Below are 13,771 nucleotides of genomic sequence, written 5' to 3' on the forward strand. Positions count from 1 at the left end.
CAAAGTGGCACATCTTTGTCAACAGGTCTACTACTACCATGATGGCTGTCTTCCCCTTGGACTTCGGCAGATCCGTCATAAAATCTATTGATACCGCTTCCCAAGGCCGTTCTGGTGTGGGTAATGGTTCTAATAACCCTGCCGGCGCCCGTCTTTCCCCTTTGGCTCGCTGACATTGGTCACACCCTCTTACATACTCCCTTACATCTTCCCTCACCTTGGGCCACCAGAATTCCCTGGTAACCAACCACATGGTCTTGTGTTGCCCAAAATGTCCCGCCGTGGGGCTATCGTGCAACTGCTTGAGTACTCTCCCCCTCAATTCACCTTCGGGTATATACAGTGCCCCTTTGTAATACAATGCCCCATTTCTTTCCTCAAAACCTTCGGGGCTCTCGCCCTCCCCCCTGAGTCCTCTGAGCTTATCCTGGGCATATTCATCATTTTCCGTTTCCTCTACCAGTTCTCGTTGCCCCACCAGCGCCGCCCCACACACCCAGCGGTCCTCAGGGATGACATGTCTCTCTTCAATCGCCCCCTCCCCCTCCCAATACTCTGGTTTGCGTGAGAGAGCGTCCGCCCTGACGTTTTCTGGACCTGGCACATAACAAATTTCAAAGTTGAATTTAGAGAATTCCTGTGCCCATCTCACTTGTCGTTGGTTGAGCACTCGAGCTGTTCTCCAATACTCTAAATTCTTGTGGTCGGTGCACACTTGCACCTTGTGTTGTGCCCCAATTAATAAATGTCTCCACCTCCGGAACGCTTCGTGAATGGCAAGTAGTTCCCTGTCATACACCGTGTAGTTCCTCTCGGATTTATTCAGCTTCCGCGAGAAGAAGGCACACGGTCTCCACTCTGACATACTCCTCCCCGGTTGAAGAAGTACCGCCCCTACCGCCCGGTCGGACGCATCGGTTTCCACTCTCATGGGTTTTCGTAAATCCACATGCAGAAGTTGTTCTTCCGAGGCGAAAGCCCTTTTCAGTTCTTCAAATGCTCGCTCCGCCTCCGCCGTCCAAACAAATTTCTTCTTGCTGCTGAGGCAGTCGGTGATGGGCGCCGTCAAGTGGGCAAAGTTCTTGATGAACTTCCGATAAAAGTTCCCAAACCCCAAGAATCTTTGCACATCCTTCTTGGTCTTCGGTGTCTTCCATTCCAGTACCGCTTGGACCTTGCCTGTATCCATGGCCAATCCCTTGTCTGACAAGCGGTACCCCAGGAATTCCACCTCCTTGGTATGAAACTGGCACTTCTCCAGTTTCACCCACAGCTGGTTGGCTTGCAGCCTGCCCAACACTTCTCGAACGTCCCTCACATGCTGCTCCTCATCCTCCGAATACACCAACACGTCGTCTAAAAAGGCCACACAGTTCTTGTAGAGCAAAGGCCCCAGAACGTGGTTAATAAACGCTTGAAAGCACGCGGAGCCTCCTTGTAGACCGAAGGGCATAACGAGGTATTCAAAGGCTCCCAAAGGGGTGAACATGGTGGTCTTCCATTCATCCCCCTTCCTTATGCGTATCAGATTGTACGCCCCCCGCAGGTCCAGCTTTGTAAAAATCTTTCCCTTCCTTACCCTGGTCAAAATGTCATCAATTCGGGGCATAGGGAAAGCCAGGGGTTCCGACACTGCATTCAAGGCCCTGAAGTCACACACAAGTCTCGGCTTATCTGTGTTTTTTTTGTCCACAAAAAACACTGGGCTGCCCCCCACCGCTCGGGACTCTCTGATGAAACCTCGCTTCAGGTTTTTGTCAATGAACTCCCTCAGCTCCTGCATCTCCCTGTCGGACATGGCGTACAGCTTGCCCACTGGGAGTTGGGCCCCAGGGAGTAGGTTGATTTGACAGTCAAAGGGTCTATGCGGCGGCAGTTTGTCTGCTTCCCTTTCGCTGAATACGTTGCTCAGATCTGCGTATTGCGGGGGCACCTTCCCTCTGCCCATTACTTCCATCCCGGCTAGGGTGACTCTGTCTCCGCCCTGAACCTTCCCCTGCTTGCAGTGTTCTAGGCAATGCGCTGACCCAAAGGAGACCACCCTCTGATGCCAGCCCACTAGCGGATCGTGTAGCGCCAGCCAGCTCATCCCCAAGATGATGGGAGCTCCTCCCAAGGTGGCCACATTAAACGCTATCCGTTCGGTGTGCCTTGCCACCCTCATTATCATCGGGACAGTCTGTTGGCTAACTTCTCCTCCCAACAGCTCTCTGCCATCAATCGTGGTCACCTGCAAGGGATTACTTAAAGGGATGGTCTGTATCTGGTGCTCAGCTGCAAACTCCTTACTCATAAAATTACAGGAGCTGCCTGAATCCAAAAGCGCCTTGACCTGTAGGGGGTGTCCATTTGGCAGCTCTAGTGACACTTCTATCACTAAAGCAGGTCTGGGTGGTTCTGGCGTGGGCACTTTCACTGCTCTTTGGCCTGGCTGCTGTGCCCCGACGGTGGCAGCCAGGCGTTGGCTTTTACTTGCTCCTTGTTTTCCTCCTCCCTTTCCCCCACAGCTCCTGCCATCCCTTGCCATTCCTTTCTTTGTGGGCAGACTCTGGCAAAGTGCCCTGGCTGTTGGCAGAGATAACATTTCTTGGCGCTCTTTCCCTCCTTCTTCCGCCCTTCACTGGGATTTGAAACTGCGCGCGCCCGCGCTGTTCCAACTTCCATCGGCTCTGCCGGCGGGAAAGGTGGCTCTGGAATGTCCGGAATGCGCAGTTCCCTCCAACGTTCTCCTTTCCCTTCCCGCCTTTCCAAAGCTCTCGCTTCCTGGCGCGCTCCTATGGCCAGCGCGGATTTGGTCAACTGGTCCATAGACTCCGCCCTTGGCCCCCGGGAAAGTTCATCTTTAACGGCCGAAGAAAGCCCCTCTTCAAAAAGCATTTGGATGGGTTCCGCCGATAGGTCCCACCCCAATTTATGAATCAGCATAGTAAACTCAGTCCAGTACTCACGGACAGATCGGCTCCCCTGTTTGCAAGCCATTAACTGCCTTCGTACCACCCCCTGCTCAATGTCACTGGAAAACATCAGGTCCATGGCACGAAAAAACTTCCTCGTGTCCTTTAGTATCTCATTATTCACTGCCATCAGGGGTCGAACCCAATCCTTCGCCCCCCCTTCGAGATGGCCAATTACAAAAGCCACTCGCGATTCCTCGTCGGGGAAGTCATCATACTGCAGGTTGAGAGCGTATTGCATCTCAGTTCTAAAGGCATGATAGTTTCTGGGATCTCCCCCGAATTTCTGCACCAATCCTGGCACCTTTCTGGCTATCGAGGTGGTTTTCTCCTTTCCCTTTTCTGCATCCTGAGCCCTCCTCTCCTCAAGCCTCGCCGTTTGCATGGCCAGCTGGATCTCCAACGCCCTGTACCTTTCTTCCAGGCTTGGACCTCCTCCAGCTGCTCCTGCTCCTCCGGTTCCGGCTGGGTCGCTCATGATGCCGCTGCTTGCACAAGCTGGCTTTCAGTGACTTTCGGATTGCTGTGGTGGGATGATGAGCTGCTTGTGCGTAAAATGCAAGTCCCTCAGAGTTTGATCAGGTTTTCAAACCTCTGCCTGTGACGGAGCCCCTCCGGCATGGCTGCGTCAATCGCTAGTAGAATCCGAAAGTGGTTGCTTTCGGAAACGTTTCCAACATAAAAGCTCTTTCATGGAAACACGTCTTCTGGACTCTCTGCGTGACAGTTTCCGGCGAGGCGTGGGTGTCCCTATAGGAGGTCCTGAGACCTCTCCACTGTTTTCGCTGGAAACGTCTCTGAGCCACCCCTCCGACTCACTTTCCCTGGAAGTTCCTGCTCGCCCCCTACTGGTTCCCTCTTCAGCTGCTCCGTCTCTTTCAACCTGAGGGAGCCTTTGCACCTCCTGTCCTTCCGATGGCAGTTCCCTGACAGTAACTAAATAAGAAATTCAGCCTGCCAGAAAGGGGAAACCCACAATTTGCCAGCCAAATACTTTCCAAACACCACTTTTCAATTAAGATCCGTGAAATATGGTTGCTTTTCCGGGCTTTGACCCTAAACTTACTAATGCCAAATAGCTAAATCTCTCCTTAACATGCAGGAACAGAATGATGGCAATAAAAGGGTTTTTTTTTTTTAAAAAAAAAAAACTTTCAAAACAAGGTTGGCTGACCTAAAATATAAAGACAATTTACTGACACTGCCCCCTGCTGGAAAGACTAATTGCTGCATTCCTGGGCATCGGCAATTAGGTGTGTTACTACCACAAGATCCCGTCCAAAACCTTTCTCAGCCTCCTGACCCCGTTCAGCGGCTGGGGAGGCACAGATAAGTATAGGCTGTGCCCAGTGGGGCTTAAATTTTTATTATTTAATAAATCTGAATACTGCCCTTCATCCGAAGATCACAGGGCGGTTCGCAACATAAAAATACAAAATGAAAACACAATGTGATGATGACTTCCAACAGAGAAGCATGGCCCATGCTTCTCTGTTGGAGAGATAAGGTGTCACCTTATTTAGGCAGCCAGGTTGCCCAGCCTGTTCCCCAAGTCTCCACTTGGATTCCTGCTGGTGCAAATCAGGACCTACTTAAAGGACCAGGTGCCAGCAGAAGACTTGTAAGCGCTGGCAGCTCATCACAAGCCCATGCATTCGTGAACCATGCCAGCACAGCTAGTGATACACAGAAAGAATGCCCAAGTTATAGAATTGCAACAGGAAGCTGTGCAAAACTCAGCAGAAAGCCCTTATACCTTGGAAAGGCATGTCAAGTAGAAAAGGCAGGCAGAACAAGTACAAAACGTCCGACATTTATTTGCTTACCCGCACACTTGAAACTCTGGGCAGTCAGTCCTCTTTCCAACGACAAGGTGGTCAGGATGCTCAGAAAGCTGGTGGTAACCGACTGGCGTTTGATCTTCCTATGCTCTTTTCCGCACGACAGGCCTTGGGTTTTGTTTCTGAGCGTCACTTGCAGATTCTGACCCAAGCTCCTGGTTGCATTGGCGGCAGACTTCAAGGCCTCCATCCATTCCTGAGCTCTTTGACGGGTTTCTGCCCGCAGACGAAGCACATCTTGAGGAAAGATAACCTGAAAGCAAGAGTCACAATCATCCAGAATATCAGTCTGGACAGACAGGCACACGTCAATGTTGTAGCTCAATAGAGGGTCTTCGTCAAGCCCACCGGTCTGAAACGCCGTGAGGAGAGACCGGCTGAGTACAAAATGGAATGCTTTCCAGTTATTCTGGAGTGTCAGTCTGTAAAGAGTCCCTGATTTGAGAATGTTTTGGTAGTCCTTGATGTTCTGGGTCAACAATGCGGACTGGAAGAATTGGGTAGGTTCCTTCTGTAAACCACGATTTTGGATGATGCCGCTCTCATCGTTGTCTAATTTCTGCGAGCGCCCCAGATCTCCCTGGGGCCTCATGAAAGAGGGCACTGAGGAATGAACAGCTTCCCAAAGCTTCTGTCCCCAGTCCAAGGCCTCCCATGGAGACTCTGCCTTAAGCTGCAGGTGCGAGTTATTGAACAGCACTGCATCAACCACATTCATTTCCACATTGATGCTTTGGAAATGCAAAAGCAGGTAGACAGTAGGAAGGTTCTGGTTCCCACTGTTGTCAAGCCAATATAGGTACAGTTTGTATGGAGTGAGTTCTGCGCAGCATGTCTGCCAATAGCTGTCATGGTTGTTCTTAATTTCCAAGTATCCTTTCTTCAGGATATTTGAGAACGTCGGCTTGTGTTCTAGAAGAGAGTTGAAATAAATGTTAACTACAAATATTTTAAGGGACGCGGGTGGTGCTGTGGGTTAAACCACAGAGCCTAGGACTTGCTGATCAGAAGGTCGGCGGTTCAAATCCCCACGATGGGGTGAGCTCCCATTGCTCGGTCCCTGCTCCTGCCAGCCTAGCAGTTCGAAAGCACGTCAAAGTGCAAGTAGGTATAAATAGGTACTGCTCCGGCGGGAAGGTAAACGGCGTTTCCGTGCACTGCTCTGGTTCACCAGAAGCGGCTTAGTCATGCTGGCCAGATGACCTGTACACCGGCTCCCTCAGCCAGTAAAGCGAGACGAGTGCCGCAACCCCAGAGTCGGTCACGACTGGACCTAATGGTCAGGGGTCCCTTTACCTTTACCTTACAAATATTTAAAACTTCTTTCTCTATTGCAGTTTCTCAAATGGTGGGCCTCAGGCCACTTTCAAGTGGGACTCAGTGCCACAGCCCAGCCAGGGCCTTCTCACTCTCCTGCCATGCTCACTTACCATGCTCTAGTCTCCTGGTTGGACCAATGGCACTGCCAGCAAACCTCCCCGTGCAAAATTAAGATGACAGGAAGCAGAGAGAAGGGAGATTTTCCCCGGTGTTATCAGACAGCAGCAGCAAGAACTGAAATGTGCCCACTGGTCCAACAAGGTTGGCAACCCACCTGCCAGCTGTTCTTTAGCTGCAATCCCTGGGGTTGGACTAGATGATCCTTTATGTCTCTTCTAACTCTAGCTATATGATTCTTTATTATGATAACCCATCCTGGGAACTTACACTGAAGGGCAACCAAGAAATCTAATAAACGAGTAATTGTCGTCTGCATAAGTTTTTCAAGTTTGCAGATGGGTCCATTGGCCCAAAAAGTTTGGCAAGCCCTGATCAAATCACTCTGGAAGTTATGGTAGTTTTCAAATACAATGAACAAACAATTGGGTTTGAGGTATCAATGAAATGTTTCCTTTGGCTACGTGGAAACTATTGTCAAAAATTCAGATTTAGAGTATTCTGATGGCAACAAAGATGTCTGTTGCATTTTGTTGGGAAAAGGACCCACACCAGCACCCCAAACTTGCAAAATGGCTCCACTACATTTGGGTCAGAGTTATGATGATTCAAGTGATTTAATCAGATGTACATTCATGAAAATAGGGTGACTGAAAACTGCAAGTGGAGGGACTTGGCTTGTAGCTTTGTCAGTTACTGCCCACTGGGGAGTCAAAGCACTTACTGGTAACTGGACTAGGACAATCGACTTGTAACAAGAGAGACTAACAATTCCAATTAATTATTCCTTTTCACTGAGCCGTAAAAACTCAGGAGTTGATTTCAAGAATCTGAACATTATTGGCAATGTCATTACATGACACACGGGTGCTTTTCAATGGGCTTCATTATACTAAGAACTACTCCTCAAAATAAATACAACGAAAGCAGGAAATTACCGTATTTTTTGCTCTATAAGACTCACTTTCCTCCTCCTAAAAAGTAAGGGGAAGTGTGTGTGCGTCTTATGGAGTGAATGCAGGCTGTGCAGCTATCCCAGAAGCCAGAACAGCAAGAGGGATTGCTGCTTTCACTGCACAGCGATCCCTCTTGCTGTTCTGGTTTCTGAGATTCAGAGTATTTTTTTTTCTTGTATTCTTCCTCCAAAAACTAGGTGCGTCTTGTGGTCTGGTGCGTCTTATAGAGCGAAAAATACGGTAAGTGAATCTAACAGCAAAGAGTATGACAGATTTACAACTCAACTCAGATGCAAGAACAACGGAGTCCATTACTTCCAGTTACAGGATTTCAACCTTAAGGTGACATAGCAGGTGATAAAGGTGAGAAACTCTGAAGAAACAATAACTGAAATTACATTGTGAGTGGGTAGGACTGAGCGATATCTGGTTTTCAATACGGCAATATATCACCAGCTAAACATTGCAATACTGTATACCAATACATCACAATGTCTGAAATGATGGAACCATGTAGAGGCGAACAGTAGGGCTGGGCGATAACTGCTTTCCAACATTGTGATATGTCACCAGCTAAACATCACAATATAATGATATATCACAATGTATGAAATAAGGATGGAACCATGTAGAGGTATTGGCTGGTTTTCCCCACATTGTGATTTTTGCATAGCACATGCACACACACACACATCATGATTTGCAATATATTGCCAGGTCAAAAGTTATGAAACCGGTATCACAATATGGACTTCAAACTGGTTTTGGACGATGTATCACCCAGCCCTAACAGGAGTTCCATATTAGTTCTGCATAACTTGCGTCTCCTGCACATACCTGACATCACAGGATGAAGCGGTCAGACCTCACCTGGAGTACTGTGTCCAGTTCTGGGCACCACAGTTCAAGAAGAACACTGACAAACTGGAACGTGTCCAGAGGAGGGCAACCAAAATGGTCAAAGGCCTGGAAACGATGCCTTATGAGGAACGGCTAAGGGAGCTGGGCATGTTTAGCCTGGAGAAGAGGAGGTTAAGGGGTGATATGATAGCCATGTTCAAATATATAAAAGGATGTCATATAGAGGAGGGAGAAAGGTTGTTTTCTGCTGCTCCAGAGAAGCGGACACGGAGCAATGGATCCAAACTACAAGAAAGAAGATTCCACCTAAACATTAGGAAGAACTTCCTGACAGTAAGAGCTGTTCGACAGTGGAATTTGCTGCCAAGGAGTGTGGTGGAGTCTCCTTCTTTGGAGGTCTTTAAGCAGAGGCTTGACAACCATATGTCAGGAGTGCTCTGATGGTGTTTCCTGCTTGGCAGGGGGTTGGACTCGATGGCCCTTGTGGTCTATTCCAACTCTATGATTCTAAGCGAATCCCTCCCGGTGGCATTACTCTCTCTTCTCTCTCGCAAACGCCTACTATGCACCCATGTTCAGGGACTATGTGCTCCCACTGGGCTCTCCTACCTTCTCTTTTGTGGGTTGTGCTTCTAAACAGTGGTTTAAAGAGTGCAAAGGAATTTGATCCCTGCCTATAGGGATGCCTGGGGGTCTGCAGGGCTGGCTATGCCACTGGTGGGCTAGGTAATACATCGCCCAAAATTGGTTTGAAGCCCACATCATGGTAACAGTTTCGTAATATTCAACATGGTGATATACAGTGGTACCTCAGGTTAAGTACTTAATTCGTTCTGGAGGTCCGTTCTTAACCTGAATCTGTTCTTAACCTGAAGCACCACTTTAGCTAATGGAGCCTCCCGCTGCCGCCGTGCTGCCGGAGCACGAGTTCTGTTCTCATCCTGAAGCAAAGTTCTTAACCCGAGGTACTATTTCTGGGTTAGCAGAGTCTGTAACCTGAAGCGTATGTAACCCGAGGTACCATTGTATTGTGAATCATGATGTGGGGGTGGGGGCTATGTAAAAAATTGTGATGTGGGGAAAACCATGAAGCCGGTCGTCGCTTCTCTTTTGATTCCTGCTGCCCCTGTTGTACTATAAAATAACAGATGTAACAATATGTTAAAGATAAGTAAAATGCATCAGTTTTAGAACCCTAAGTAGTAGCAGTTGCCAGGACATTACCCCGTTTGCCTCTAAATTGTTGCATCCTTATTTCAGACACTTTGGTATATCATGATGTTTAGTGGGTGATATAATGTGATGTTGAAATTCAAACAAAGGGGGGGTGTGCTATGGCACTGCCTTGCACATTGAGTGTGCAGTGACACAGAGTTTTTCGAGATGCATTGCCACGATTGTGAGTTCATCGGCTCCCTCCACATTTGGGTGTTGCCACTGATAGAGAGTTTCTGATTGGTGGGGAATGGCAAAACTGCCAGGGGTGCTGGGGGGAGTGCCTGTCACTTTTGCATTTCCTGGGTATGTGTATGTCTCCCTCCCAGGCTGAGCATGCACTGGATTTGGTGCTTGTGTAGTAACAACGCATCTTCACGCCTGCCGTAACGCGAGTGCATAACATCCAAAACTCCAGCTTCCAAAAAGGAGCTTTATTTCACATAAACTGCTGGGGCAGTGTGGGGGGGGTTTAATTAAATTCAATCTAAATTGGAAAAAGAAAAGGCCTTTTAAAAAAAAAAGTGTTGATGAGGCAAGGGTATAAGGAAGCAACCAATTTGATTTGCCTTCCCTCTCTGGTCCTAACATTCGTTGGGATTTCTGCGCTAACTCAAAAGCCATTAATTTATTTGAAAGCCACACGGATCCCTTTGTAGTGCCGATCATGCGTATATATTCCACAGTTACCTTCCCTTTCTGTTAATCATCCAATAAGAGAAACAGCGCGGCTACCGCAGACCCAAAGTGAAACTTCAGCCCGTTGTTCTTGTTTCCATAGGTGACACTTCCTGGCTTCTCACAGGTTTTATGCCACACTCACCACTGTTTCCCCTCCCTCCTGCCTTTAGCTACCCACAGAGACTTGCTTGTCTTTTGTTGAAAAAGAGAGAGAGAGAGAGGAGCTGTCTCTCCTCCCCATCTTTCACAGCCAGACAGTCTCTCTGCCAGCTTTTTCTCTCCAGCTCCTGTGAACTGGCTTCATCCGCTCCCACTTAAACTGGGACAATGACAGTGGCCGGCTTGATTAAAATTCAAATGCAGCAGACCCTTCTGATTTGAGAAGTGGCCAGCTCCTGACATAGACAGGTGGAATCACAGCTGCCCCCCCCCCCAATCTTTCACTCTGGTTCCCTCCTGCCACCTCACCTGCCTGGTGTACAAAAGCTGCATAATACCTTTCCGCTGAGTGCTTTCTGTCCACCCTCTAAAATGGAAGCAGCGTTTCTCTTCACTCTTTCCCCAAACAAGGAAATTAAATCAAGGCAGAGCAAATCAGAGCCCATCATAGAAAATAGGAGATAATCACGCCAAATAGCCTACATCTGGGGTGCCTTCCTTTTAAAAAAAAAAAAAAGTAATTTCTTGAGAAATAAGGACCAAAAGAAGAAAACAGCGAAGAAAACAACCTGCTGAGAGCCTTATAAGATTCCTCTTATCTACAGATTATATCCCTTTTCTTGCTGTATTAGGTCTCATTACAATCTTTTTTTGCATACGCTGTGTTTCAAAAACAGTTGTTCACAGAGGCCAACATTTCTCTCCTTTTGTGCTCAAATAGTCTCCCCAGGTACTGGGGAGGAAACATTTGAAAGTGGCATGAGCAAAACCTGGGATGTTTATCACGGATAAATAATCTTGTATTGGTGGTCTGGTCTGCAAATAATAGAAGAGCTGACTGATGGAATCAGCCCCCAAATCCATCTGGTACAGCCTTGTAAGGAAGCCCACAAAAGATACCTGCAAAGGAAGGATAGAAATGCAGCTAGCCTGTCTAGGACTGGCAGCTGTGGGAACTGAGAGCTCCAGCCCCCCGCAAAACTGCCCCATCCCTGCTGAGCAGAGAGGAAAGGAGTTTCCCCCTCAGGCAGCCTGCTTGGTTGCTATCCTGGGTGCCAAGGATGGATGGAGAGCACCATGTTGGCATGCAGTCCCTTGTTGCCCATGGCTATCAGGTGAGTGCTTCAATATAAGGCTGAACAGGTGCCTTGAGGAAGCTTGAACATGGCATGGAGGGGCATCCATGCTTCCTCAATGGCTTCCCATCCCCAGTGGCAGACTGCCTTGCAATGCAGATGTTCCATTTAGCTCTTATGCCTAATCTCCATTTATAGGCCTGTTTTCCATGAATCGTCTGACTTGGTCAGGCCACCCCTGGAGTACTGTGTTCAGTTCTACGGAACTCTCTCCCTTCAAAGGTGCTCATCATATCCAACCTAAACTTTGGATTTTTAAACTGGTTTTAAAAAAAACAAACGTATCTTCCAAGTCGCCCTTTCCTAGTAGCCCTTTCCATGCTACAAAATATACAGTTGGCCCGCCACTTAAGCGAGGGTTCGGTCCTAGGGGCACATGTGCAAAGGCAAAATCATGCAATATCAGGAACCCCTGGAACGCACGCCCCCCCCCCCCCCGCACTCCCAGAGCCTTCCCCAAGAGCACCTCTGGGAGCATTTCAGTGACCTCTTGCAACCTTCCAGATCCTAGTAAGCAAGGAAAATCCACTGGGTGCACGGGACAGGGGGAAATAAATACATGGAGAGTGGGTAACGTGAGTTTTCCCTGCTCTCCATTTATTTATTTAACACACACATAAGGTTGTGATCACATATGTAAAATGAGCAAAAGTTGCAGGCCCATTGTAGTATAATTTCTTCTTTTAGCAGCCTTTGTACTAAAAAAACAACACCCCAAATCCTGGCCTTTTTATAATTGCTAATGCTTTCACCTTTATTAATTTTTTATTATTTTAGGTCATTGCACTTACAGTGTTTTCCTTACACTGTGATGCTCCTTGGGCCAAATATAAATAATTTGATAAATTAAAGTGCTAAAAATTAGCCATAGTGTCAGGACTGCATGGGCTGACCATCCTGGGATTCAAAGTCACTACCTTTGTCCTCATAGAAAGAATCAGCGAACAGAGCATCCTCCAGATTCTCTCCCTTACTTCCAGATACTGTAGTGAGCTGGGTAGCATAATTTAGACAGGCTGCAGAATCAAAGTCTTCTACTGCCAAATGTGTCACAGAAATATTTATATTTACAACCGTAACTCAAGTTGAGTTCCTCTGCTTTTAAGGTTGAGAAACGGGCAACTTGCTTGAGACAACCTTTGCAACCCATGGTGGGAATTGGGAACTGAATTTCGAAGGTTCACAGCTCCAAGTCCAACCTGGGATTGTGTTGCCTCACCGAACCTGTCACTTTCCGCCTTCGAAAAGAGATAGGAACCAAAAGAAGAAGAAGAAGGAAGCCAGGTGTAGCAAAGTATCAAGCACTCACCAGAGTTCCCTTGAATGTCCTCTCCCTTTTCGAATCCAGTTGGTGCAAATGAAAGTTTAGGACATCGATTGTCTTGATTAGACGGCTGCTGTGAAGAAGCATCAGCTAAGATGACACCCCAGTCTATGTGGCTGACGTCTGAGCGTGACCGGTTGTGGCCTGGCTTGAAAGTGGCCGTTTCCTCACTCTGCACTATAATATCGTTCACAGAACGGGGCCGACCCCGCCTCCTCTGGCAGATGTTAAAAGCCGAGGCCTCCCCCCGTTCCACCCAAGAGAGGTTGTCTGGAACCATTCCCCTTTGTACTCCAAACTGTTCTTTGGCAGGAATTGCAGTCTGCACTTTGGTTTCCAAGAGTCCGTTTTTGCAGTGCTCCCAAACGAGGTTGGTTTTCCCCAAAGTGATGTTCCTCAGGTCTCCGCAGGCTGCAATCCTATTAAACACCTCGTGGCCGACCAGCTCAGGAACTTCCTGGACCCCATAAACCTCTGGTGGCTGCACATTCTCTCGTTTAGCATCAAAGGTGCTAAAGAAATCTTCCGTCACTTCCAAGGCCGGGCTGATGTCATCGACCTCCAACGCCTCCATTTTATTGGCAATCAGACCAGAAACTTTGGGGGAATTTTGTCAAAAAACAACATAAAAATTCCAGGCACAGAAGAGGAAGGTGTCTCTGGAAAGATTCTGACACTGCTTGAACGAGGAGGTGATGGGAGCTAAATGATTAGGGTTGCAACTGGCATTGGCCTTCAGACGTTTGGCTTGTCTTCCCTTTGTAAACGTGCTACTGAAGAATAACTTGCCCTCTGACTTACCAGTCTAAATGGTAAGATAGGATGGGAGGGAATTGGCTGTGCAGTAGAAGTCCGCAGAATCTGGATTTTCCTGTAAAACATGTTACAAAACCATGTTAGTGAAGTTGCTCTCTCACCAGAGACAGGGTGAGTGGAACACCAGCAGAGAGATGCTGTTCTGCATGTCTTATCTGCAAAACGCCTATCAACACTCAAATGTTATAGGGTTCTCCAAGTATGGGCCATAACTTCACTAGACTAACTAAAGGAAGATTGCAAGTGCTTCAAGTTCCCTCAGGCTGTAGAAAAAGTGGTGCAAAGGGAACGGAGTTTAGGAGTCTGAGGGGGAAGATGCAAGGCGACGAGGTAGAGAGCTCAAGGGGTAGCCAACATTCACAGACACTTGGCTTCTGAAGCTCTGGGGAGA

General features: G+C 47.9%; 1 protein-coding gene across 4 annotated transcripts in view; it reads right to left on the minus strand.

Moving 5' to 3' along the window:
• PLEKHM3 (pleckstrin homology domain containing M3) overlaps nucleotides 1–13,771 on the minus strand; it is a 95,360-nt gene that overhangs the window by 64,986 nt on the left and 16,603 nt on the right. For all 4 annotated transcript variants that reach the window (XM_077918415.1, XM_077918425.1, XM_077918417.1 and 1 more), the window contains 2 exons: nucleotides 12,550–13,435; nucleotides 4,781–5,707 (listed from right to left, as the gene is read on the minus strand). In XM_077918415.1, coding sequence (XP_077774541.1) covers nucleotides 4,781–5,707; nucleotides 12,550–13,138 — 1,516 coding nt within the window. In that variant the 5' untranslated portion in view covers nucleotides 13,139–13,435. The remainder of the gene's footprint in view (nucleotides 1–4,780; nucleotides 5,708–12,549; nucleotides 13,436–13,771) is intronic.

The sequence above is a fragment of the Podarcis muralis genome, chromosome 1 (assembly GCF_964188315.1).
Source record: "Podarcis muralis chromosome 1, rPodMur119.hap1.1, whole genome shotgun sequence".
NCBI lineage: Eukaryota > Metazoa > Chordata > Lepidosauria > Squamata > Lacertidae > Podarcis > Podarcis muralis.